This window comes from Rhinopithecus bieti, unplaced genomic scaffold (genome assembly GCF_001698545.2).
Source record: "Rhinopithecus bieti isolate Rb0 unplaced genomic scaffold, ASM169854v2 scaffold_11933, whole genome shotgun sequence".
NCBI classification, from domain to species: Eukaryota; Metazoa; Chordata; class Mammalia; order Primates; family Cercopithecidae; genus Rhinopithecus; species Rhinopithecus bieti.
Genome location: NW_016806995.1, coordinates 31,243 through 58,985, shown reverse-complemented (window position 1 = coordinate 58,985; position 27,743 = coordinate 31,243). Strand labels below are relative to the sequence as shown.

The window sequence follows — 27,743 nt, the reverse complement described above, 5'->3', positions numbered from 1 at the left end:
GAGACGGGCGGATCACAAGGTCAGGAGATCGAGACCATCCTGGCTAACACGGTGAAACCCCGTCTCTACTAAAAATACAAAAAATCAGCCGGGCGTGGTGGCAGGCGCCTGTAGTCCCAGCTACTTGGGAGGCTGAGGCAGGAGAATGGCGTGAACCCAGGAGGTGGAGCTTGCAGTGAGCCGAGATGGTGCCACTGCATTCCAGCCTGGGTGACAGAGCAAGACTCCATCCCCCCTCCCAAAAAAAAAAGAAAAAAATAATTGTAAAGCACAACCACAAAGAAAGATTCAACTATATTAAAATTAAAACCCTCTGTTAACCAAAAGATACTATAAAGAGACAAGCCATAAACTGGAAGAAGATATTGCCAACTCATGTTCTAAACTGTATCTAGAATATACAAAGAATGACTGTGAATAAGAACAAGATAATCCAATAGAAAGGTAGGCAAAACAACAGGAATTTCAGAGAAGAGGAAATCATTCCTCTGCAAAATCATTATTAAATATATAAAATATTGTTAAATATCATTACAGAACAGGAAAATCTAAATTACAGTAACTATGTCATCTCACACGCAGTGTGTTGGAGAAAATTAAATCTTGGTAAGACCCAAAGCTAGTGAGGAAACGGAACCAAGAGCTCCAGGTGAGCATGCTGATTTGTACATTATATATTTCTGTAAAAATAAAATACATAGCAGAAGCAGTTTTAAACAAAAAGTTAGGAAAAAAAAGTCCATCAACGGAATAAAATGGATACCTTATATCCATGCAGATTCTTGTATCATAATGAAAAATGAATAAGGCACCCTACAAAACCCTTGACCAGTACTCCTCAAAACTGACAAAGTTAGTAAAAAACAAGTGTGAGAAACTGATAGCCATGAGGAGCCTAAGGAGACATGATGACTAATGTGGAGTCTTAGATGAGATTCTGGAACAGAAAAAGGACATTAGGAAAAAAACTGAGTAAATCTGGGCTGGGTGCGGTGGCTCATGCCTGTAATCCCAACACTTTGGGAGGCTGAGGCAGGTGGATCACCTGAGGTCAGGAGTTCGAGACCAGCCTGGCCAACATGGCAAAACCCTGACTCTACTATAAACACAAAACATTAGTTGGGCGTGGTGGTGGGAGTCTGAGGCAGAAGAATCGCTTGAACCCAGGAGGTAGAGGTTGCAGTGAGCCGAGATGGCACCACTGCACTCCAGCCTTAGTAACAGAGCGAGACTCCATCTCAAAAAAAAAAAAAAAAAGCAAATCTAAATAAACCATGGGCTTCAGTTAATAATAATGTATCAGCCAGGTATGGTGGCTCACGCCTGTAATCCCAACACTTTGGGAGGCAGAGGTGGGCGGATCACAAGGTGAGGAGTTCGAGACCAACCTGGCCAACAGGGTGAAACCCCGTCCCTACTAAAAATACCAAAAATTAGCTGAGCGTGGTGGTGCGTGCTTATAATCCTAGCTACTTGGGAGGCTGAGGCAGAAGAACTGTTTGAACCCAGGAGGTGAAACTTGCAGTGAGCTGAGATTGCACCATTGCACTCCAGTCTGGGCAATGGGGCGAGACTCCATCTCAAAAAAAAAAAGAAGTATCAATGTTGGTTCATTAATTGTGATAAATGTTCCATGGTACTGTAAGATATTAACAATAGGGGAAACTGTGTGGAGGGGACATGTGGTTACTTTCTGTGCTATCTGCTCAATTTTTCTGCAAATCTAAAACTGTTCTAACAATAATCTATTAAAAATAGTCTAGGCCGGGTACAGTGACTCACACCTATAATCCCATCACTTTGGGAGGCCAAGGCAAGCAGATTAGTTGAGCTCACAAGTTTGAGACTAGCCTGACCAACATGGTGAAAGCCCATTTCTACAAAACATTAGTCCAGGTGTGGTGGCTCATGCCTGTAATGCTAGTACTTTGGGAGGCTAAGATGCAGGACTGCTTGAGGCCAGGAGTTTGAGACCAGCCTGGCTCAACATAGTGAGACCCCAACTCTGTTAGATTTTTTTTTTTTTTTTTTTTTCTGAATAAAAAGAAAAAAAAATTAGGGGCCGGGAGCGGTGGCTCACACCTGCAATCCCAGCACTTTGAGAGGTTGAGGTGGGCAGATCACTTAAGGCCAGGAGTTCGAGACCAGCCTGGCCAGCATGGTGAAACCCCATCTCTGCTAACAATATAAAAATTAGCCTGGTGTGGTGGCGTATGCCTGTAATCCCAGCTACTTGGGGGGTTGAGGCAGGAGAATCACTTGAACCCAGGAGGTGGCGTTTGCAGTAAGCCAAGATCGCCCTACTGCACTCCAGCCTGGGTGACAAAGCTAGACTCCATCTCATACATACATACATACATACATACATACAGAAAAGATACCATGGAACAATACACAACAAAGTTCAAAACAAGCAAATAATTGCCGGGCACTGTGGCTCATGCCTGTAATCTCAGCACTTTGGGAAGCCGAGGTGGGTGGATCACGAGGTCAGGAGTTTGAGACCAGCCTGGCCAACACTGTAGAACCCTGTCTCTACTAAAAATACAAAAAAATATATATATATATATTAGCCGGGCATAGTGGTGCACACCTGTAATCCCAGCTACTTGGGAGGCTTAGGTGGGAGGATTGAACCCAGGAGGCAGAGGTTGCAGTGAGCCGAGATCGTGCCACTGAACACTCCAACCTGGGGGAGAGACTGAGACTCTGCCTAAAAAAAAAAAAAATTAGCTGGGCATGGTGGGGTGGGCACCTGTAATCCCAGCTACTTGGGAGGCTGAGACAGGAGAATTGCTTGAATCTGGGAGGCAGAGGTTGCAGTGAGCCAAGATCACACCACTGTACTCCAACCTGGGTGACACAGCAAGACTCTGCCACAAAAGAAAAAAAAAAAAAGCGTTTAGGATAAAATGTGGTAAAATAAAATGAAACAAGGGAATAATGGTATTATTTTACAGACAAGAAAAATGAGGTTGTTATTTACCCAAGCTTCAAAACACTTTCAGGGTCACAAAATAAAGGAAGTAATAAAACAAAATTCAGACTCATGGGTACTTCTGGCAGGGGTGGGGCTAGAGGGGTAGGGCCAGCTGGGATCAGCCTGGTGCACAGGCATGTGGGGGTCCTGGAAATGTTCTGTTTTGTTACCTGAGTGGTGGTGTACATTTTTCCTGTGGTTTTGTAAACACTTTTACTATGCTTTCACATGCTTCTGTATGTATGCTGTATTTCACCAATGTCCCATTTTTACTAAAATAATCAAGAAATCCCTGCCAGGCCCCAGGGAGGCTCATGGCCTGGGCTCACTGGAGGTTCGTTATGCATGGGGACCACTCTCCCAGATCTGCCCAGGGGTCTCCACACAGCCTTGACTCAGAGAGGCCCCCTCCCTGGCCTCCCCTAGGAGGACAGAAGCTGCCCCCAGGTCACTGTGTGGCATGTGTATATGCCCAACATTCTGGAACAAGTTCCAGTAGGGGGATGTACACGGGGTCACCTCTGTCCCTTCCTGTCACACTAGTAGGCTTCACCAAACAGCAGCAGCACAGATTTGGGAGTGGCCTGGGCCTGCAGGGGTCCTGGGGTCAGCTCGTTTGGGCCCCGCAAGGCTAGGGCTTCAGTCTGGGAGCCACCTTTTCTGGACAGACCCCTGCTGGCTGTGGTTCCTACTCAATTTCTAGACCAAACCTCTTGTTGCCCCGTGGAGATGGACAGGGAAGATGGGCCCGGGAGCCGAGGGGCCAGCTGACTAGGTCATGGGTAGAGGATGACCCAAAAATGAAAAAAATAACTTCCCTGGGCCTCTTGCTTATGCAAGACCAGGCCCAGCACTTAGGGGTTCAGGTCAAATCCACTGATCTAGTGCCAAAGGGGTCCTAGCCCACAGGGCAGAAGGCAAGGTCACCATCTTCAGGGACGCTGTTCTGACAAGGATGAAGGTTTAGCCCTCAGAGGCTGCTCCCCACCCAGGGCTCCAAGTGCTGCCACCCCTGCTACAAGTCCCCTTCCATGTTATGCCCCCACCTGACAACAGGGTGGGGGACCCAGCTCTCTGAGTCCTGTACCAAAGGAATGCGGAGGCACAGAGAACCTAGGGGAGCTGCCCACGGCCACACAGCCAGTGACAGGCCATGAGGTGGAGGCTTCCCCTGAGGGTGGAGAGAGGCCCTCCCCCAGGCCTCAGCCCTCCTGGTGGGGAGGGTGGGTACCTATGAGGTGGCACTGAAAGAAGGAGGGGGACTCAGGGATGATACAAGCAGCCAGCGCCTGCCCCCCCCACAAAACCTCATCAAGCGCAGTCTCCCTCAGCCCTCAACAGGGGAGGAACTGACCTCAGTCCAGGAAACACCCCAACTGCAGAGCCAGGCAAGGGGGAGGGACCCCAAATCCCACAGCCTGGAGAAACCTAAGGGGGAGGCCTGGGAGGACCACAGAGCACACAAGCTCCCAGCTCCAGCAAAAGGAAGCGTGGTAGATGCTCAGAGACTGCAGAGCTCCTGGTTTGCCCCTAACCTGAAGCCCAAGGAGGGGCTCCCTGGGTAGACAGGGAGGCTGCCGGGCCAACCTGGGCATACGGGTTTGCCACAGAGAGAGGACAAGCCAGTCAGGCCCCTTGAAAGTTCCAAAGAAGATTATACTGTCACTCCAAAATCCCCCTGCTGAGAATTTACCCAAAGAAGGAGAAAAAATAGCACAAAGGAGGTCACCAGAGGGTTGTTTACAAAGAGAGAGACACTGGAAGATTTAAGGGGCCAGCGAGAGCTGTGTCGTGACACGCTGTCCTTGCCAGACTGTCTGCAGCCTTTGGACACAGCAAGGCCGAGGCCTGCAGCAACAGACGGTGAGGCGGGCTTAGTGCGGCTGTTTTCTCTGGAACAGAATGTATTACACAATTGTGGAGAGATCCATTAAGACCATACTAAAGCTCCAGGGCAGGAGGCTCTGGACAGATGAAAACAGCTGATGTGTCCATCTGAGACTCAGTGTGCTCATCTGTGAAAGGGGCCAATTCTACCTCTCCAGGCTGTGAGGCTGAGATGTGGTAATGTAGGCAAAGGCCATGTCTCGTGGGCTTGCTCAGAGGAGCACTCACGAAATAGCAGCTAGGGGCTGGGCGCCATGGCTCACACCTGTAATCCCAGCACTTTGGGAGGCCAAGGCAGGCAGATCATCACAAGGTCAGGAGTTCGAGACCATCCTGACCAACATGGTGAAACATCATCTCTACTAAAAATACAAAAATTAGCCAGGTGTGTGGCACATGCCTGTAATCCCAGCTACTTGGGAGGCTGAGGCAGAAGAACTGCTTGAACCCAGGAGGTGGAGGTTGCAGTGAGCCGAGATAGCACTACTGCACTCCAGCCTGGGTGACAGAGTGAGACTCCGTCTCAAAAAAAGAAAGAAAGAAATAGCAGCTAGGGGCCAGGTGCAGCAGCTCACACCTCTAATCCCAGTACTTTGGGAGGCCAAGGCAGGTGGATCACCTGAGGTCAGGAGTTGGAGACCAGCCCGGCCAACATGGTAAAACCCCGTCTCTAGTAAAAATACAAAAATTAGCCAGGCATGGTGGTGCAAGCCTGTAGTCCAGCTACTCAAGGGGCTGACGCTGGAGAATCGCTTGAACCCGGGAGGTAGAGGTTGCAGTGAGCCAAGATCACACCTCTGCACTCCAGCCTGGGTGACAAAGCAAGACTCTTGTCATACACACAAAAAAACAGCAGCTAGCCAGGGTGTGGTGGCTGACACCTGTAATCCCAGCACTTTGGGAGGCCGAGGCAGATGGATCACTTGAGGTCAAGAGTTTTGAGACCAGCCTGGCCAACATGACAAAACCTCATCTCTGCTAAAAATACAAAAATTAGATGGGTATGGTGGCACATTCCTGTAATCTCAGCTACTCAGGAGGCTGAGGCAGAAGAATCACTTGAATCCGGGAGGCAGAGGCTGCAGTGAGCCAAGATTGTGCCACTGCACTCCGGCCAGGGCGACAGAGCGAGACTGTCTTAGGGGAAAAAAAAAAAAAAAAAGGCCAGGTGCAGTGACTCACGCCTGTAATCCCAGCACTTTGGGAGGCCAAGGCAGGCGGATCACCTGAGGTCAGGAGTTCGAGACCAGCCTGACCAACATGGAGAAACCTAATCTCAACTAAAAATACAAAATCAGCCAGGCGTGGTGGCACATGCCTGTAATCATGTGCCAGACAGAGAGTGAAACTCTGTCTCAAAAAAAAAGAAGTATAGTAGCTAAAGCAAATAAAAGCAAGGGAGTACTGATCAAATCTGAGGTTGGAAAAACATTAAAAACGAAACGAGGCCGGGCGCGGTGGCTCAAGCCTGTAATCTCAGCACTTTGGGAGGCCGAGACGGGAGGATCACGAGGTCAGGAGATCAAGACCATCCTGGCTAACACGGTGAAACCCCGTCTCCACTAAAAAATACAAAAAACTAGCTGGGTGAGGTGGTGGGCGCCTGTAGTCCCAGCTACTCCGGAGGCTGAGGCAGGAGAATGGCGTAAACCCAGGAGGCAGAGCTTGCAGTGAGCTGAGATCCGGCCACCGCACTCCAGCCTGGGCGACAGAGCAAGACTCCGTCTCAAAAAAAAAAAAAAAAACCAAACGAAAGCACTTAATGACAGTGGTGCTGATGAGGGACACACACTCACACCTGTTATTTGTTGGAGGGTAACCCAACAGCACCCATGAGACATGTCAATGCACACACTCTGAGACCCAGGAATTTCACTGCAAGGAACTTGACTTCTGCATATCCTTGGAATATTATGGCAAAATATGTTCATGACAGCACAGACTGAAATAATTATGTACAAGACTGGAAAACAAGTGTCCACCAGTAGCAGAAGGGTTGCAGAAATTGTTCCTTCTGCAGAATGGATTCTGCAGTACTGATGATTAAGGGGTGCACTGACACTGCACAGAATGTCCCTATGCACAGCACGGCCTCTGATTTTTTTTTTTTTTTTTCATACGGAGTCTCACTCTGTTGCCCCAGCTGAAGTGAAGTGGCACAATTTCGGTTCACTGCAACCTCCACCTCCTGGGTTCAAACAATTCTCCTGCCCCACCCTCCCAAGTAGCTGAAGATACAGGCGCCCACCACCACGCCCGGCTAATTTTTGTATTTTTAGTAGAGACGGGTTTCTTTTTTTTTATTTTTTTTTTTGTTGAGACGGAGTCTTGCTCTGTCGCCCGGGCTGGAGTGCAGTGGCCGGATCTCAGCTCACTGCAAGCTCCGCCTCCCAGGTTTACGCCATTCTCCTGCCTCAGCCTCCGGAGTAGCTGGGACTACAGGCGCCCGCCACCTCGCCCGGCTAGTTTTTTGTATTTTTTTTAGTGGAGACGGGGTTTCACCGTGTTAGCCAGGATGGTCTCGATCTCCTGACCTCGTGATCCGCCCGTCTCAGCCTCCCAAAGTGCTGGGATTACAGGCTTGAGCCACCGCGCCCGGCTGAGATGGGGTTTCACCGTGTTAGCCAGGATGGTCTCGATCTCCTGACCTCAGGTGACCCACCTGCCTTGGCCACCCAAAGTGCTGAGATTACAGGCATGAGCCACTGTGCCTGGCAGAGTATNTTTTTAGTGGAGACGGGGTTTCACCGTGTTAGCCAGGATGGTCTCGATCTCCTGACCTCGTGATCCGCCCGTCTCAGCCTCCCAAAGTGCTGGGATTACAGGCTTGAGCCACCGCGCCCGGCTGAGATGGGGTTTCACCGTGTTAGCCAGGATGGTCTCGATCTCCTGACCTCAGGTGACCCACCTGCCTTGGCCACCCAAAGTGCTGAGATTACAGGCATGAGCCACTGTGCCTGGCAGAGTATTTTTTATAATATATATAGTTAAGAAAAAGCACAAAACTATTTTTACAAAAGTAGAACCAGAAACTTATTTTGGGGAGAGACAATAAATTCAGTGGATTGGAAAGTACATGTATTTCTAATTTTATGCCTTTCATGGTTTAAATTTTTTTTTTTTTTTTGGAGGGTGTCACTGTTACCCAGGCTGGAGTACAGTGGTGCAAACACAGCTCATTGCAACCTCCACCTTCTGGGCTCAAGCGATCCTCCCACCTCAGCCTCCTGAGTAGCTCCCGTGTGCATTGAAGCTGGGACCATAGGGATGCACCACCATGCCCAGCTAATTTAAAAATTTTTTTGTAGACATGGGGTCTCACTATGTTGCCCAGGGTGGCCCTGACCTCCTGAGCTCAAGTGATCTGCCCATCTCGGCCTCCCAAAGTGCTGGGATTACAGATGTGAGCCACTGCACCTGGCCTGAATTTTTTAAAACCGTGTGTAATTTTATGTAACACATATATATTACAAATACACACCATATTTCACATAAATTAAGATGTGTTCACTGGGGTTATCCAGATGGCAGGCTTACAGGCCATTTTTTTTTAATTGTCATAAAACATATATAACATAAAATGTGCGACCATCTGCACCATATCCAGAACTTGTTAAACATTCTAAGCAGAAACTCTGTCCCTATTAGAAACTAAGTCATTCCTTCCCCTCAGCTCCTGGCAGCCTCTAATCTACTTTCTGTCTTTATGAATCTGACTGTGCCAGGCATACCTCAGATTCATGGAGTCATACAGCATTTGTCCTTTTGTGATTGGCTTCTACCACTTAGAATAGCGTTCTCAAAGTTCCTCCATGTTGTAGCACGTCACTTGCCTTTACAAGGCTGAGTAATATTCCATTGTACCGAAAGACGCACCTTGGTTTGTTTATCCACTCATCTAAGGACACATGGGTTGTTTCCACCTTTTGCTACTGTGGACAGTGCTGCGTGGACAGGGATGTGCCATCTTTTGGTGTTCCGGCTCTCACTTCTTCGGGTATACACCCGGAGGTGGAACGCTGGATCCTAAGGTAGTACTGCTTGAATTTCTGAATCGCCAGACTGTTCTCCACAGCGGTTGCGCCACCTTACATTCCCACCAGCAGTGCATGGTGGCACTGTTATTTTAAAATTCATGTTTTCTTTTCATGGCTGCTGTGGAGGCTGCACTGTGAGCTTCTTGGTTTGTTCCTGACCTTGCTGGTGCTGAGTGCTGTGCTGCCAATGACCTTCCACAGCAATCTGGGAAAACCCCACACCCTAGAACAGGCTGGTGGTGGCCCAGGTGCGGCAGGGGCAGGGGTGCTGAGGTTGCCCAGGCCTGGAGGCATCTAGACAGCAGACCTGCACCGTACCCCAAGAGGGGAGGTGACAACTGAGGCCCCTCCTGCTGCCCTGGGGCAGAGAGGCTCCTGCAGAAAGTGGAAAACCTTAGTAAGGCACTTACCTCAATGGCCCCTCCCAGCGCAGGGCTTCCTGGTGACCTGGCCACAGCCGTGCCTGGAGGACGAGGTGAGGTGCATGTAGAGTCTGGACTCACTGCCTGTCGTCAGCAGGGAATGCAGGCCTGAGCACAACCCCAGAGAGCTGCTCAGAGGGCCAGCTCACCTGAGCTCTGGGAAGCAGCTCCACACAGGCCCTGGCCTGCCACAGGTAAGCCAGTGTAGGACTGGGAACGCAGGAAGCCACAGGTGAGGCCTTCGGAGGCCGGTTCTTCCCACCCACGGACAGCTGCAGAGTGTATCTCCTAAGGGCCCTCTGGTGTCAGGCCTGCAGCTGCTGGGAACTTCGAGCTCCCCTCTCCCAGGTTTCTCAATACTTGTTCAGGGAACACCTGCATAGAATAGGAAGTCAGGGTGGGAAGTGAAAGCTACAGACCGCTGGGCCTGGGCCAGGCCTCTGGATTCCAATAAAAGTTTGGTGCTGGGCCTGGGAACCTGCATCAGAGATGCATGCTGTAGTTTGCGGACTGCAGATTTGGGCAAAAGCTGGCCTCATTTAGAGGAATTCAGAGGCAGGAGTGTGGCCCCCAAGCTGTGGCTGCAGGGAGAGCTCCTGCCATCAGCCATGAGTAGGGTACACACCTACCAGGTTCCTGGAGCCCAGCAGGGGTTGAAAAGTGAAAAATGAAAGGTCCCACTGAAGGGCAAGGCTCAGCCCGACTCCAGAGCCTGCCTCCCTGCTTGGCTGAGGGTCCTTCAGGGACCAGAGGGCTCCAGAAGGACAGAACCACCCCCAGCTCCCCAGGGAGGCCTGGCCAGCTGGCATTCCCCCGTGACGATGTCGCAAAGGGTGACACGCTGAACGCCACACGGGCTCATTTAGTCCTCACCCTAGGAGGCAGCAGGGACTGCATAGCTAACTGCCCCAGCAGCCCATGGGTTCTGAGGGGGAGGCGGGGCTTTTCAGACCCAGGTGGTCTCTAAACAATCTGGAAGGTGGAGAAATGACTCAGTTAAAACACCCCCATACTGGCATGTGGGACTCCAGAACCCAGAAAGAACTTGTGGTGACTGGGAATTTGGGGGCTGTCCTTGGTCAGGGGCCTTGTCTCCTGGCAGGTGAGCCACAGGGTTGAGCAGCCTGGTTCTGTCCCTGCCTCCTGGAGTTCCCTGCCCTTGAGGTTTTGGGTGAGAGTGACGGCAGCAGTGCCAAGAGACAGCTTCGGCCCCCTCTGAGCACCACTCTTTGATGCAGACCGAGTGTTTTCTCAATCCCGTGTGAGGTGGTTTCACAACTTCAGCCGCCTCTTCCAACCTGGCTCTCACCTTGGGGCTGGAGCTGCAGGGAGAGGATCCATCCTGGGAGGTGCTGGGCCCGAGGAGCCAAGAGAGCACAGGGGCTCTCAGCAGAGCTGAGGGGCATGTCAAGGAAGGGGACGGTGGGAGGGTGCCAGCTGAGGGCGATGCATGGGGCCTGGGCTCTGGGACCCTGATCCAGTGGATGTGAGTGCGGTGGCGAGCCTGCCATGCAGAGATGAGACTGTGCAGTGGGGCTGGGCTTCCTCCTAGAGTCAGGGGAAAGGCAAAGAGGCTTCACCTCTCCTCTCTCATCACAGTAATGACAGGTCCTGGAGCTGAGGAAGCCCATGAGGTGAGGCTGCATCCAGGAGAGCATGTCTAGGCCAAGGGGCAGGCAGCTTCTTCTCCTGGCCGCACACTCACCTGGTGTGACCCCACTATCTGTGGGGCTTTATTTTTTTTAAACACTGTCTCTGTCGCCCGGGTTGGAGTGCAGTGTAGATCCTGGCTCACTGGAATCTCCACCTCCTGGGTTTAAGTGATTCTCCTGCCTCGGTCTCCCGAGTATTGAGTAGCTCGGATCATAGGTGTGTACCACCACGGCCAGCTAATTTTTGTATTTTTAATAGAGAGGGGGTTTCACCATGTTGGCCAGGCTGGTCTCAAACTCCTGGCCTCAAGTGATCCACCTGCCTCAGCCTCCCAAAGTGATGGGATTACAGGTAAGCACACCCCACCTTATATGTCTCTTTAGAGGTGGCTCAGATCAAGTGATGTTGTGCAGGCTTTGGATTTTAGACCGACTCACAGAAACTTTTTGCCCATTTTAAATTGCAGTTACCAGATGTTCTGAGCTCATTAACTACTGTACACTTACAGTTTACATTTTAGGATACGACTTTCTATTGACATCTAATTTGTATTTTGCAGCACCTTGGACTAATTTTTGAATTTGGGATTAGCTGTGACACCCACCCCCCACCTCCGATTAAGTGTATACTCAGAGCCATCGCAACTTAAGACACAAGGGAGAGGGTGTGGGAAGAAACTCCCAGTCCCAGACCTCAGGGTATGACACTCAAGCTGACCAGTGACAGACTGCTGGGCAGTGAAAGAGCCAGGCAGACTCAGCTGAAATCTGGTCAAAGACTCTCAGGCTCCAGGGAAATTTACCTATCCAATATGCAAACAGATGAACCAGCTCAGGGTTCCTGAGCTTTCCAACCCTCCTGGCTCCCAACACTAGGGGAAGAAAGTCTATTTTTGGCAAATACTTCTGGGGCTGAATCAATGCATTCTGAATAAGACAAAAATACTAAGAGTCTATTTTAAAAGGGCTTCCATTCTGATCACCCCAACACCATGACTGTACAAACCAGTTTTATTAGGGAACTGCCCCAGGTGCATCTCTGTTCATGCTCTCATCACACCTGTTTCTCAAATCACCCAGGCTCGGAGAGAAGTTACCAGCTAAGCAAAGAGGAAAACTGTTCTGCAAAATAGCAACTGTCAGCTTAAGGCATTACTAACATTGCAGAAGGAAGCAAGATTACTAGGGACGTCTGGATAGCCCAGGACAGTGACTTCTGGGAACAGGAAGCTCCCTAGGGCCAGATCGTACTGCCATCCAACTTGGGAGATGACACTATCGTGCTGGGATGGTGGGTAACTCTTTCAAACCCATCCATGTCACAGAACACTGTCTATTCCTTGAGCTTTTGGATTTAGAAATTAGTTATATAAAAAGTACTCTTGGCCCAGAAACCCCAAAATGTGTGTGGGTCTTGGGGCACTCCCTCAATCCTCCCTGGCTGGAGCAGGAGAGGATGGAGATACATGGAAGGTTGGTCAGGCTCTGTTTTAGAAATGAAGTCAAGACTAGGAATCGGGAGCGAGGGGGCAGAGACCCCTGCTGCAATCACATGCTGAATCATTGTCCTCCTGAGAGCAGGCTCCTACGGTTCCTTCAGTCCACGGAAGTGCTCAGAGCAGGGCAGGCCAGTGCGGCCATGGAGCTGCCGCCCCCTCATTGCATGCCGAACCACTGCTCCTGGTCAGCCCACTGGGCCGCCTCACTGTCGCTGCCCTCCAGGTCCCCTTCTTCCCCACTCCCTTCCATGTCGTCCACATCCTCCTCCTGAGTGGCATCCGTGGGACTCTCCTCCTTCTCCATCTTCTGCATCCCCTCTAGAGACTTCTGGTCATTGGGGTCCAAACTAGGGGACAACAAAACAAAGGAGACGCCTGAATCTCTGCCTTGCTCTTGCTGGCTGATTCGTCATCTCCCTGGCCCGGCAGTGAAATGACCACACAGTCCCAGAGAATGTGCTAAAGCCTCGGCTCGCAACTCAGGCTTCCAAGGCTGGGCTGAGGGAGTCCACCACCAGAAGTGTAAAAAGGAGTCTTTTCCTAATTTTAGAATTTTCAATTTGAGTTTTCTCCACAAATTTCTTAAATTTTTTCATACCTATTACCCCTAGCATGCTGCTAGAGGTGGCTACCAGATAAACACAAATGAAAAAGTGGCAAACAAACATTAACAGGCAAATTCAAATGTAATTCCCAGAAAGTTGGGTTTTTAAGCTACAGGGTTACAAAAAATAGGAATTTCTCTGAGTATAGGTGTCCCATGTTCTTATGATGTAATTAAACATATCAGCATTTCAAGAGCCAACCAAAAACATCACGCTGTACCATGGAACAGACTTGTAAACACCTAGGTTAGACCCCAGGACCCAAGGCTACCTCTACCCAAGCATTTGCATTTAGCAGCTGAGTGTCAGTACATATGCTACCCCCACCCCAAAGTTCAGAGCCTCTAGAACATTCATTTATTTGCCTCCTAAGCAATCTTTCCTCTTGCCTTGGTGACCATCACCCAAGCCAGCACGTGTCCCACCCCTAGCAAACTCCACCTCTAATGGAAGTCTGGTATTTTATTTTCTCACTTGCTTCTGGGATTCTAAAAAGCAACTAAAACCCACGTTGGCACCCTGTTTCTACCGATACAAATGCGGACCGATCTGTAACATCTCCTCATCTCCTGGTTGAAGCCTTCCACATCCTGTACTCTGAAGCTCTCACCCAAACCCAGGGGTCTTGCCCTCTGGACTCCCACCTTCCCTTCTACAGACTGCTATGAAAGCCCTTAGCACGTGGTATGGTCAGTCTGCATGTCTGAGACTGACAGCTCCCGAAACATAGCATCTCCAGTCGTCGCTGAGATGCTAGGCACACAAGTGGTGCTCAACTGTGTGCTGAACAACTGAATGTGATCAGACTCTATATTAAAGACAGCCCTTCACCATAACCTTACAGACACACAGACAACCCTCAAAGAAACCACTTCTGTATTAAACAGTAAGAATACCACTATTTATTTAGTATTTACTATGTACCAGGCACAGGGCTAAGAGCTTTACATGAAATAATCATTTAACCCTCATTTGATCATTTAATATCTAATAAGGTAGCTAGATATAGACAAGGAAATGTGTTAGTAACTTGCCCAAGATCACAGGTGGTGAAGGTAGTATTCAAAACTTCAGATCTCAAGTTTTTAATGACTACAGTAGATAGAAACATGGGAAAGTACTTACAATACTTTGATTTGAAAAAGAATATAAAATATATACTAGGTACAACCCTATAAAAATATGTGTGGGCAAGGACAGAAGATGAGCTATACAAATGAACACAGATGTTATAGTGGTGTGGGATGGTTATGAGTGAAACAGTTCTCTAATGTTGTTAATATATTTTAAGAAAAAATTTTTAGAAGTCATGAATCCACAAATAACTTCTCTACCATTACTATTATTATTTTGCTTTCAACCATGGACACAAAGTGTGCGTGTGTGTTTCCATAACTCCCTAACTCCTGTGACCCAGCTCACTGCCTCCTCTACCCTCCTCAGTGGCCTTCCCCCAAGGGAGGCTAGTGCCTACCTTAGTGCTATACTATACTGGTCCATTGCCTCCTGATACTCATTGACAGCTACAAGGAAATCTCCTAGGATCCGATGCAGGACACAGTCACTCTGATTAGCCAGTGCGTTCCTCAGCAAAGCAATTCCATCTTCATATTTCTGTTCTCTGCCTGGTGGAATAAAAAAGACCCTCACTGTCCTACTTGAACATTTTGAAAATATATTCCCATCTTAAGTCACATACAAAAAAACCACAACTAGGCCGGGCGCGGTGGCTCAAGCCTGTAATCCCAGCACTTTGGGAGGCCGAGACGGGCAGATCACGAGGTCAGGAGATCGAGACCATCCTGGCTAACACGGTGAAACCCCGTCTCTACTAAAACTACAAAACACTAGCCGGGCGACGTGGCGGCGCCTGTAGTCCCAGCTACCCGGGAGGCTGAGACAGGAGAATGGCGTGAACCCAGAAGGCGGAGCTTGCAGTGAGCTGAGATCCGGCCACAGCACTCCAGCCTGGGTGACAGAGCGAGACTCCGTCTCAAAAAAAAAAAAAAAAAAAAAAACACACAACTACCATTCTGACAATCTCTTTGCAGACATCCTCAAGATAACACTGGTGCAACACAAAGCGAGGGCAAGCACACCTGATGTCCTATTCAGTTAAGGCAGTTTTGTCCTGTGTTGCGGCGGTGTGTTCAAGCTGTGTTGTTGAGCCGAGGCGGTGCGTGTCTCATGATCTGTGTGTGTTGTGCCATCCTGTGTTAACACGGTGAAACCCCGTCCTCTATAAAAAAAAATACAAAAATTAGTCCGGGCGACGCCGTGGGCGGCGCTGTAGTCCCAGGCTACCTTGGGAGGGCTGAGGGCAGGAGAATGGTCGCTAATATCCCGGATAGGCTGGGATGTGCCAGTTGCTGAGGATCTGCCACCTGACTCGGCGCTGGTGTGACAGGATCGAGCACTCCATGTTCTCAAAAAGAAAAAAAAAAAAAACAGTGAGGCCAAACAGATTCCACACCAATTATAGGGTGGTTGGAGCGGCTACATGCCGGCAGGTCTAGAGCAGCTACATTTTGGTTGGACTAAATATAAAACGCAATCCAAGCAGGGCTCAGACTGCTGCCAAAAGACACACACGTCGTGTCTGGTTCATCGTGTAACTAGGTGGGGACAACTGTTGTCCAATGCAGGTCAAGGTTTCTTTTTTTTTTTTTTTTTCGAGGCGGCGAGTGCTCGCTCTGGTCGCCCCGAGACGTAGAGTGCACGGTGGCCAGATCTCAGCTCGGATGCATAGCTCCGCGCGTCCCGAGTTTACGCCATTCTTCCTGCCTCAGCCTCGCACGGTAGCTGCGGGACTACAGCGCCCGCCACCTCGGGCCCGGCTAGTTTTTGGTATTTTAGTAGAGACGGGGTTTCCCGTGTTGCCAGGATTGGTCGATCGATCTCCCTGACCTCGTGATCGGCCCTCCCAAAGTGCTGGGATTACAGGCTTGAGCCACCGCGCCCGGCTGAGGTCAGGTTTTATAAAAATCAATGATGAATAGGGCAGAAAATAAGACACACTTACTAAGCAGTTCTGCTTTTTTCACCACAGCCTTAATGTAATCTGGCCTTTGGGTCAGGGCTTTATCTAACAACGTTTTGGCTTTCTCCTGTGTCACTGGGTCTTCAAGACAAACGGTGGCTAAAAGGGTAAGGGTCTGTGCATTTGCTCCCAGAGTTTTGTAAACGTTGTTAGCCATTACCATTGCTTCTCGAATACTGTTGGAGGCTAAGTAACACTCGATAAGACCTGAAAAAAGTAAAACACATGAAGACATTCAATGCCATTACCACTCCAACCCATGCTTCCACTCTGACAGCTATCCAAATTGCTAACCTTCAAAGTTTCAGACGAAGGGCAGGCCGGGGGAAACTGATGGTGAGATTAGACAGGCAAGTGTGTTGATGGAATAGCTAAGAAGTGCTCTTCCCCAGAGCACTTGATGGATGTGGAAAAAGACTGCCTTCAAAGGCACCTTCAGTTTAGGGAAGGAAACAGCACATGTAAGGAACTCACAGCATGTGAGCACCCCATCTGACCGCTGGAAGAATAAATGCAACACTAATGATTAGTCTGTCATATGGCCAAGAGATCAAAGTAGTGAGAGATGATGTTCCCAAGAAAACCCAAGGTTTTGCTGCCTCTTAACAAGCTGCTATTCTCCAGCTGCATTCGGTCACCTGTAGGGCTAGGTTTAAGATGGAAGGCTCCTAGGGTCTTTTCTTTTTTTGAGACGGAGTTTCACTCTTGTTGCCCAGGCTGGAGTGCAATGGCATCATCTCCACTCACTGCAACCTCCGCCTCCCGGGTTCAAGTGATTCTCCTCCCTCAGCCTCCTGAGTAGCTGGGATTACAGGCATGCGCCACCACGCCCGGCTAGTTTTGTATTTTTAGTAGAGACGGGGTTTCTCCATGTTGGTCAGGCTGGTCTCGAACTCCTGACCTCAGGTGATCCGCCTAGCTTGGCCTCCCAAAGTGCTGGGATTACAGGTGTGAGCCACCGTGCCTGGCCTGGCTCCTAGAGTCTTTAAGTGAATTTCCAGTTTGACAAATAAAGGACTTATTGTCAAGCAACCTAGGGAGAAAGACTCTTTTAATTGAATCATAACAGCTGTCTCAAAAGGCACTTGCTGAGGGCTTCCCTAAACTAGATGAAGAATACTTTATCAGGTGCACCAAACAGACTGGAACTGGCAGCCCTTGCCTCTTTCCACACCCACAGCGAGATGTCCTATGAGGAGGCCACCTTCCTCCTCATAGGACAGAGTTGGTCAACGCTCAACTCTTCATGCCAAGAAGTTGAGGAGAACAGAGGAATAACTTCTTGGCACAAAGCGCTCATCAAAACAAAAAAACAGCTTAAACCCCAAACCCACACAATCCTTGGCAGATTTTCTCTGCATACTCCTCCACCCTAGCAGCATTTATAACATTCATGCACACCCTTCCACACACTATGGTTACTTAACCAGAAATTATCTAACTCTTTTTTTTTTTAGAAACAGAGTCTTGCTCTGTCATCCAGGCTGGAGTGCAGTGGTGACATCTCAGCTCACTGCAACCCATGTCTCCTGGGTTCAAGCGATTCTCCTGCCTCAGCCTCCCAAGTAGCTGGGACTACAGGTGTGCGCCACCATGCATAGCTAAATTTTCTTCTATTTTTAGTAGAGATGGTATTTTACCATGTTGGCCAGGCTGGTCTTGAACCCCTGACCTCAGCTGATCCACTGGCCTCGGCCTCCCAAAGTGCTGGGATTACAGGCGTGAGCCACCACACCTGGCCAATTACCTAACTCTTAATCCATGCTGGATTCCACATACAGTTTTTGCAATTACTTACTGAATAGTTTTAATTCCCTGCTAAAGCCCTACTGGAACTTAAGAAGAAAACAGAAGGCACTTGCCTAACCTAAACCTCTACCAGCAAAAGAAGAAAGCTCCAACTGGAAACTGTGAGAAACCTCAAAGGGTGTAGTCAGAGTTGCCCTGACCCAAATCTCCAAATGGCAGCTTAAGAAGCCTCACTGGCCAACTGGGAAACATCTGCTGTCCAAACATTATAGGACAGGCTATTCAACTGCATCCCTGATCTCTGGTGAAATAAGCATGCAGTATAATGGAATTAACATGATAACAGCAGCTGGGAAGATAGGGAAGTTACAGTTTCAGGATCAAGAAGTTAATCTGAAATCAATGGCTAGTTTGCTGGAGCTTCTTTAAGAACAAAGACAATCCTCTTTCGCCCCAACAAATCCAGAGGCACAGCTCTCTGGCTATATAAGCAGATCTGTTCTCTTTCCCAACATCCAAATTTTATTTCTCAAATTTGAACTCATCTTCCTGTTAAGAGCAAATCACTCCTAGACTCCTGGGTATATTTTTAAGTGCTTATAAAAATATGTTTTGGAGGAACTGCATCTTGAAAGATCTATTTTAATGTCTGTGACTGAGTCACCAAACATTGCTGAAGCTGGCACAGGTCCTTTGAACTCCTAGGGTCAGTTCACATGAACTTAAAATATTACATAACAAAACAAAGTTGGACCCCGATTGTGCCCACTCTGGAGGTCACAATGAACAGACCCATTCCCACAGCCAACACTATCATATGGATGTGGAGTTATCCCATGAATACTAACTCTGGCCCAAGGTAAGATGGCCACGAAAAAGAATAGGCCTAACAGGCCATGTACAGTGGCTCACGCCTGTAATCCCAGCACCTTAGGAGGCCAAGGTGGGCAGATCACTTGAGCCCAGGAGTCTGGGACCAGCCTGGCTAACATGGCACAACCCCGTCTCTACTAAAAACACAAAAATTAGCTGGGTGTGGTGGTGCACGCCTGTAATCCCAGCTACTCAGGAGGCTGAGGCAGGAGAATCACTTAAACCCAGGAAGCAGACGTTGCAGTGAGCTGAGATTGCACGGCTGCACTCCAGCCTGGGCGACAAAGTGAGATTCTATCTCAAATAAAAATAAAAAGAAATAGGCCAGTTGTGGTGGCTCATGCCTGTAATTCCAGCACTTTGGGAGGCCGAGGCAGGGAGATCACGAGGTCAGGAGTTCGAGACCAGCCTGGCCAACATGGTGAAACCCCATCTCACTAAAAAACACAAAAATTAGCTGGGTGTGGTGGTGGGCGCCTGTAATCCCAGCTACTTGAGAGGCTGAGGCAGGAGAATCGTTTGAACCTGGAAGGTGGAGGCTGCAGTGAGCCAAGATCATGCCATTGCACTCCAGCCTGGGCGACAAGGTGAGACTCTGTCTCAAAAAAAAAACAGGGCCTGGGCACAGTGGCTCACGCCTGTAATCCCAGCACTTTGGGAGGCCGAGGCAGGCGGATCACGAGGTCAGGAGATTGAGACCAGCCTGGCTACCACAGTGAAACCCTGTCTCTACCAAAACTACAAAAAATTAGCCAGGTGTGGTGGCTGGGCGTCTGTGGTCCCACATGCTCAGGAGGCTGAGGCAGGAGAATGGCATTAACCCGGGAGGTGGAGCTTGCAGTGAGCCGAGATTGTGCCACTGCACTCCAGCCTAGGCAACAAAGTGAGACTCTGTCTTGGAAAAAAAAAAAAAAAAAAAAAAGGCAAACTAAGTGATCTCGCATGGTGCCTGACACAGAGAGATTCATATTAATGAGTATGCCACATTGGATGGGGGCGAGGGGTGGGAGGACAAAAAAAAAAAAAAACCCCATCCCAACTCTCCCCTCACCAAAAACCAGAAAAAAAAGAATCAGAAAAAATGGATTCTGAAAGTACAGGGTGACAAATCCAGTGAAAGCCCTAAATAAATGTAAAACGCCTAGTGCACTGGTTCCCAAACTTGTCTGCACATTGATAATACCTGGGGACCTCCAGATATGTCAATGTCTATCCCCAACTCCATATATTTCCATCTACACTGGAGAGACGCAACATCAGGATTTGAAAAGCTTCCCCAGATGATTTTTTTTTTTTTTTCTGGGAGGGGGTCTCACTCTGTTGCCAGGCTGCAGTGCAGTGGTGTGATCTCAGTTCACTGCAACCTCTGCCTCCCAGGTTCAAGCAATTCTCCTGCCTCAGCCTCCCAAGTAGCTGGGACTACAGGCGTGTGCCACCATGCCTAGCTAATTTTTGTATTTTTAGTAGATACGGGGTTTCAACACGTTGGCCAGGATGGTCTCAATCTCTTGACCTCGTGATCTGCCCGTCTCAGCCTCCCAAAGTGCTGAGATTACAGGCATGAACCATCACATCCGGCCAGCTTCCCCAGATTTATTCTAACAGAGTTTGGGAAGTGCTGGCCTAATGAAACCTTCCATCTGAGGACTGTTGCCATACCCACAGATTCACACCATTCACCTATGTTTTCTATCTTACCTTCATAACAATCTAAGCGACAAGGTGCGAGCCGTATGGCCTCCCGAAAGTGGATTATTGCTTCTTGGACTCTGCCCATGTTCCTAAGTGCTGCTCCCTTAAGTAGCAAAGCTTGAACACTATTACTGTTCAGCTGAATGGCCTTGGCTCCTAAATAGAGGGCCCGTGAGTAGCGTTTGCTATAGAAGCTGTGACAGCTGGAGACAACAAAAAAACAACAAAAAAACCCCAGAAGTTATTTAAGAGAAGACTACAAAGAAACTTCATCCAAAAATCATATTGAAGGCCCTGAACACAATCTTTATTCCAAACCACACTTACAGTTTTAACCTATAATATTAGTAGAAAAGCAAAACAAACAAAAAAATCCACTAAATATTTATTTTTAAGGGGAAATCTTGATACGGAAGGGACAAATTATGAAAAAGAACCTATGATCTAGATATTAGTTATTAGCAGAGAGGCGTTAGGAGAATTTATAAAGCCAGGTTAATAACAAAGGAGCATCTTCTGGCCCCATCACTGATGAATCAGTACTAAGCACAACGCATTCACCAACTCAGTTAATGCTTAACCCTAGAAGGAGAGGTTATTAGCCCATTTTCCAAATGAGAATACAGACCTAGATAGGTAAATAATGCATCCCGAGTCATAAACCATGATTTGAATCCAGGACTGATTATCCTTTTAAAAATATATACATATACATGTGTGTGTGTATGGGGGGGGGGAGAGAGAGAGAGTGTCTTGCTACACTGCCCAGGCTGGTCTCAAACCCCTGGCCTCAAGTAATTACCTCTTTTCATTTTTTTTTTTTTTTTATTTTGAGACAAAACTCACTCTGCCACCCATCTGGAATACAGTGGCATGATCTTGGTTCACTGCAACCTCTGCCCCCTGGGTTCAAGTGATTCTCCTGTCTCAGCCTCTCAAGTAGGTGGGATTACAGGTGTGCGCCACCATGCCCGACTAATTTTTTTTTTTTTTTTTAGATGGAGTCTCGCTCTGTCACTTAGGCTGGAGTGAAATGGTGTGATCCTGGCTCACTGCAACCTCAACCTCCCAGATTCAAGCAATTCTCCTGCCTCAGCCTCCCAAGTAGCTGGGATTACAGATGCCTACCACCGTGCCTGGCTAATTTTTGTATTTTTAGTAGAGATGGGGTTTCATCATGTTGGTCAGGCTAGTTTCAAATTCCTGACCTCAAGTGATCCACCCACGTTGGACTCCCAAAATGCTGGGATTACAGGCGTGAGCCACCGCACACAACTTTTGTATTTTTAGTAGAGACAGGGGTTTTGCCATGATGGCCAGGCTGGTCTCGAACTCCTGGCCTCAAGCAATCCACCTGTCTCAGTCTCCCAAAGTGTTGAGATTACAGGCATGAGCCATCATGCCTAGCCAGGCGATTACCTCTTAAACCTGAGCTTTCAATTTATATTCTCTTCAGGAGCAACCACAATCTCTTAATCTACTGACAACTGGGGAGAAAGAAGGCATAATCATACCCAGAAACCACCCACGGTTCTGCATGCTGATCAGAGATATTGAAAAGGCGGCATCCAAGGTTCTCAACATCCTCCAGCCGCCCTTCTCGTGCCAATAGGTAGCCATATACATCCATTCCTAGAAAAGGACACAGAAGAGGTGTTTTAAGCAGAGAAGCAGGGGTCCCACATACAGGAGTAGCACCCAACATCAGACCCCATGCTGAGGCCCCAGTTCCTGCAGGGGCTAAGCCCTTTCCACCATCACAGGCTCCTCCCACTACTATTTCCAGTTTCCTACAAAGTGACTATTAAAATGCAAAACCCAGGCCAGGCGCAGTGGCTCACACCTGTAATCCCAGCACTTTAGGAGGTCAAGGCAGGTGGATCATGAGGTCAGGAGATCAAGACCATCCTGGCTAACACAGTGAAACCCTGTCTCTACTAAAAATACAAAAAATTAGCCAGGCATAGTGGCACGTGCCTGTAATCCCAGCTACTTGGGAGGCTGAGGCAGGAGGATCACTTGAACCAGGAAGGCGTAGGTTGCAGTGAGCCAAGATCACGCCACTGCACTGTCTGGGCGACAGACTGAGACTCCGTCTCAAAAAAAAAAAAAAAAAAAAAAAAAAGAAAAAGAAAAAAAAGAAAATGCAAAATCCAGCTGGGCATGGTGACTCACACCTGTAATCCTGGCACTCTGGGTGGCAGAGGCAGGAGTATCACCTGGGCCCAGAAGTTCAAGACCAGCCTGGGCAATACAGTAAGACCCTGTCTCTACAGAAATTTTAAAATATTAGCCAAGTGGTTGGGTGTGGTGGCTCATGCCTGTAAACCCAGCACTTTGGGAGGCCGAGGCAGGCAGATCATGAGGTCAGGAGTTCAAGAACAGGCTAACAGGTGAAACCCCATCTCTACTAAAAATACAAAAATTAGCTGGGCATGGTGGCGTGTGCCTGTAATCCCAGCTACTCAGGAGGCTGAGGCAGGAGAATCGCTTGAACCAGAGAGGCGGAGGTTGCAGCGAGCCGAATCACACCATTGCACTCCAGCCTTGGCTACAGAGCGAGACTCTATCTCAAAAAAAAAGAAGGGCCAGGCGTGGTGGCTCATGCCTGAAATTCCAGCATTTTGGGAGGCCAAGGCGGGTGGATCACGAGATCAGGAGTTCAAGACCAGCCTGGCCAAGATGGTGAAACCCCGTCTCTACTAAAACTACAAAAAATTAGCTGGGCACAGTGGCAGGCGCCTGTAATCCCAGCTACTCGAGAGACTGAGGCAGGAGAACTGCTTGAATTCAGAGGGCGGAGGCTGCAGTGAGCCGAGATTGCACCACTGTACTCCAGCCTGGGCGGCAGAGTAAGACTATGCCTAAAAAAATAAATAAATAAAAGAAAAAGAAAAAAACATTAGCCAAGCACAGTGACACATGCCTTTGGTCCCAGCTACTCAGGAGGCTAAGGCAGGAGGACTGCTTGTGCCCAGGAGGTCAAGGCTGCAGTGAGCTATGTTTGAGCCACTCCAGCCTGAGTGACAGAGTGAGACCCTGTCTCTAACAACAAAAACAAAACCAAAAACCAAAGGAGGCCGGGCACGGTCATTCACGCCTATAATCCCAGCACTTTGGGAGGCAGGAGTTCAAGACAAGCCTGGCCAAGGTGGTGAAACCCCGTCTCTACTAAAAATACAAAAACTTGCTGGGCATGGTGGCACACACCTGTAATCCCAGCTACTCAAGAGGCTGAGGCAGAGAACTGCTTAAACCCGGGAGGTAGAGGTTGCAGTGAGCCGAGATCGCGTCACTGCACTCCAGACTGGGCAATAGAGTGGGACTCCGTCTCGCAAAAAAAAAAAGACAAAAACAAACAAACAAACAAAAAACCCAAAGGAGCAGAACAACCTACCTCACAAATTGAAACCCTGCAATTTTCAGGAAGTGTTTGTCCCTCTATCCTGTGGCGTGATATACAGCTACCCTAACCCAACCCAATCAGAAAAGGCCCAAAAAAAGGCATCAAGTAACGTCTCTCTTTCAAGAGTTCTAGACCATCAGAAACATGCTGCTGAAAAGCCAGTCAGTCTTAGAAAAAGTTGGCCTATTCCAAAAAAACTCGTAGTTCTATCCAGAATGTAGTTCATTAAAGATCACCACCTCGGCCAGGAATCCCAGCACTTGGTGAGGCCGAGACGGGCGGATCACGAGGTCAGGAGATTCGAGACCCATCCTGGCTAAACACGGTGAACCCTGGTCTCTACTAAAAAATATAAAAAAATAACAAAAAAAACTAGCCGGCGAGTGGCGGGGCGCCTGTAGTCCCAGCTACTCGGGAGGCTGAGCGGAGAATGGCATAAAACCCGGGAGGCGGAGCTTGCAGTGAGCTCGGAGATCGGGCCACTGCCCACTCCAGCCTGCGGCGGCGAGCCGAGACTCCGCTCTCAAAAAAAAAAAAAAAAAACAAAAAAACAAAAAAACAAAACAAAACAAAAACAAAAAAACAAAAACTGCTGGGGCGATGGGTGGCGGGCGCCTGTAGTCCCAGCTACTCGGGGAGCTGAGCAGATGGAGAATGGGGGCATAAACCCGGGGAGCGAGCTTGCACGTGAGGCTGGAGCATCTGGGGCCCACTGCCCTACCTACTGCACTCCAGGCTGGGCGACAGAGGGAGACTCTGTCTCAAAAAAAAAAAAATCTGGCCGGGCGTCGTGGCTCAAGCCTGTAATCCCAGCACTTTGGGAGGCCGAGACGGGAGGATCACGAGGTCAGGAAATCGAGACCATCCTGGCTAACACGGTGAAAACCCATCTCTACTAAAAAATACAAAAAACTAGCCGGGCGAGGTGGCGGGTGCCTGTAGTCCCAGCTACTCGGGAGGCTGAGGCAGGAGAATGGCATAAACCCAGGAGGCGGAGCTTGCAGTGAGCTGAGATCCGGCCACTGCACTCCAGCCTGGGCCACAGAGTGAGACTCTGTCTCAAAAAAAAAAAAAAAAAAAAAAAAAAAAAATCACCGCCTCAGGCTGGGCACAGTGGCTCAGGCCTGTAATCCCAACACTTAGGGAGACTGAGTGAGCGGGTGGATTATCTAAGGTCAGGAGCTGCAGACCATCCTGGCTAACATGGTGAAACCCCTGTCTCCTCTAAAAAAATACAAAAATTAGTTGGGTGTGGTGGCGGGCACCTATAATCCCAGCTACCCGGGAGGCTGAGGTGGGAGAGTCACTTTAACCAGGAGGCGGAGGTTGCAGTAAGCCGAGATTGTGCCACTGCACTCCTGCCTGGGCGACAAGAGTGAAACTCCGTCTCAAACAAACAAGCAAACAAAAAATCACTGCCTCTCCCCAGCCCCCGTTTATTCTCACCCACATTCTATAAAAAGGGATCTATGCTCACTGTTACCTATCTCTTGCCACCATTCTCTTCCATCCCTTGTTATCCCCCTTCAGATTCCCATGAAAATTCCTCTCAAGCCAAGATTACTGCAATGCTCCTGCTGGCTCCTGAGCCTGGGTCTGAGATTCCAAGCTGCCACTGCCATTCCAAGCTGCCAGCTGCTGCCAGACTAGTATTTCTAAAACACCATTTTCATCATGGGTGCAGGCAGCTTGCAGAAGAGGAATAAGCACTGCAGGCAAGAGGGAGATCTTGTGCAAACAAATCCATCTTTCTAGATCTGTTTCCTCATCTAAATGCTTGGGATGGCCCCTTCCCAGCTCCGCCATTCCCCTGGGTTAAGAGCTCACAAGACTGTTTATTGTCACAAGGCCCTGTTTTTCTGATGGCCTTTTTTGGGCCTTTACAAATAGCATATTTATCTGACCTTATTTCCCACTATTCCTGAGTACTCACTGCCAGTGTTCCAACTGCCATCTCTTGGAGGTCCCTGTGAAGATTACCTGTCACCTGCAATCTTTTTTAAGATCAGTGATTTTTCTGTTGTTCACGCCTAATTACTGTCTTTAATCACCTTATCCCTTTCTTATTCCTTTTTAATTATACTAAGGATACGGTAAAACAAAATTCCCTAAAAGGATATTATGGATTTAGGGATGCCATCCAAATTCTCAGTCAGGCACATCATAAATTTGTAAGTCATAAGGAGGAGCTATGACCCCCTCAAAAGAAAAAAAGCCAAATAATGATCTATGGGGAGAAGACACTTGAATTCAAGCAAAAACAACTGCTTAAATGGAATTACCTAAGCGTTAAAAACATGTGTCATGACCTAAAAAAACTAAAAGACTATTATAAGTTTTATACGCTATTTCTATGAAACTTGGTATCGAGCATTCATGTTGCATATTCTCCCTATTATCTCTGATCCCCCCCACAACAGCCACTGTCTTCCTGCCCCAAGAATTACTTACCTTTTATCAGATAAGGATCCAACATCTGTGCCTGTTCAAACTTGAGGACAGAGTTTTTATTGTCTCCGGCTCTGAAGTACAGATCTGCTAAGCTTCCCAGTAGGTCCACGTTATCTCGCAATAAGGATTTTTTCTCTAGTGAACTTGAAGATATTTATTAAACACTGAACCTTTAAATCTATTATAAATCCTCTTAGTTGTTGAATCTGGATGATTGGTCATACAAATACTATTTTCTTTTGCATAAATATAAAAGTCTTCATAATAAAAAACTTTAAGCTTATGACTTTAAAAAAAGTTATATAGGGCCGGGCGCGGTGGCTCAAGCCTGTAATCCCAGCACTTTGGGAGGCCGAGGCGGGCGGATCACAAGGTCAGGAGATCGAGACCATCCTGGCTAACACGGTGAAACCCCGTCTCTACTAAAAGTACAAAAAACTAGCCGGGCGTGGTGGCGGGTGCCTGTAGTCCCAGCTACTCGGGAGGCTGAGGCAGGAGAATGGCGTGAACCCGGGAGGCGGAGCTTGCAGTGAGCTGAGATCCGGCCACTGCACTCCAGCTTGGGCGACAGAGCGAGACTCCGTCTCAAAAAAAAAAAAAAAAAAAGTTATATAGGACAGGATAGCAAAAACACAGAATAAAGCAGAAATCTCTCAGTACAAACAAATAACTGTGGTGGCAGTTCTTCAGAACACAACATATGCTACATGGTGTTAAAAGTAATGTCATTCACAAGTGACACCTATTTATTACTCAAGTAAACGACTTTGCATATCACAAGCCCAAGCCTCTTCTTGTCCTTGAACTTTATCTGAATATAAAGAAAATCTCTAGTCCCAAGAAGGCAAGCCAGGTTAGATGTTGCAATAAACTAAGCTTCTGGTGAGTGCAAAATGATTTTCTTCCAGGTTGAAGAATGATACACCAAGGTCAGACATAGTGGCTCATGTCTATAATCCCAGTACTTAGGAAGCCCAGGTAGGAGAATCACTTGAGCCCAGGAATTCAAGACCAGCTTGGGCAACATGGTGAAATCCCATCTCTACAAAAAAAATACGAAAATTAGCTGGGTGTGGTAGCGTGCATCTGTAGTCCCAGATACTCAGGAGGTTGAGCAGGAGGATGGTTTGAGCCCAGGAGATTGACAGGTCAAGGCTACACTGAGGCCAGGCACAGTGGCTCAAGCCTGTAATCCCAGCACTTTGGGAGGCCGAGACGGGCGGATCACGAGGTCAGGAGATCGAGACCATCCTGGCTAACACGGTGAAACCCCGTCTCTACTAAAAATACAAAAAAACTAGCCGGGCGAGGTGGCGAACGCCTATAGTCCCAGCTACTCGGGAGACTGAGGCAGGAGAATGGCGTAAACCTGGGAGGCGGAGCTTGCAGTGAACTGAGATCCGGCCACTGCACTCCAGTCCGGGTGACAGAGCGAGACTCCGCCTCAAAA

At 48.5% G+C, this 27,743-nt stretch overlaps 2 protein-coding genes across 4 annotated transcripts in view; both read right to left on the bottom strand.

Annotated features, from left to right (window-relative positions):
• Nucleotides 1–8,352: 8,352 nt before the first annotated feature.
• Nucleotides 8,353–11,092, bottom strand: LOC108534361 (uncharacterized). Its single transcript, XM_017879669.1, is given in 2 exon segments — nucleotides 8,353–10,657; nucleotides 10,659–11,092. Coding segments are annotated over 2 exon segments (711 nt in total). The 5' UTR covers nucleotides 10,985–11,092; the 3' UTR covers nucleotides 8,353–10,272.
• Nucleotides 11,093–11,910: 818 nt separating this feature from the next.
• ANAPC7 (anaphase promoting complex subunit 7) overlaps nucleotides 11,911–27,743 on the bottom strand; it is a 34,603-nt gene continuing 18,770 nt past the window's right edge. The window contains exons 6-11 of one of the 3 annotated variants that reach the window (XM_017879666.1): nucleotides 26,294–26,436; nucleotides 21,951–22,068; nucleotides 20,443–20,639; nucleotides 16,105–16,329; nucleotides 14,557–14,707; nucleotides 11,911–12,824 (exon numbers count right to left, since the gene is read on the bottom strand). In XM_017879666.1, coding sequence (XP_017735155.1) covers nucleotides 12,635–12,824; nucleotides 14,557–14,707; nucleotides 16,105–16,329; nucleotides 20,443–20,639; nucleotides 21,951–22,068; nucleotides 26,294–26,436 — 1,024 coding nt within the window. In that variant the 3' untranslated portion in view covers nucleotides 11,911–12,634. The remainder of the gene's footprint in view (nucleotides 12,825–14,556; nucleotides 14,708–16,104; nucleotides 16,330–20,442; nucleotides 20,640–21,950; nucleotides 22,069–26,293; nucleotides 26,437–27,743) is intronic. The other 2 variants (XM_017879667.1, XM_017879668.1) reach the window with 2 other exon arrangements.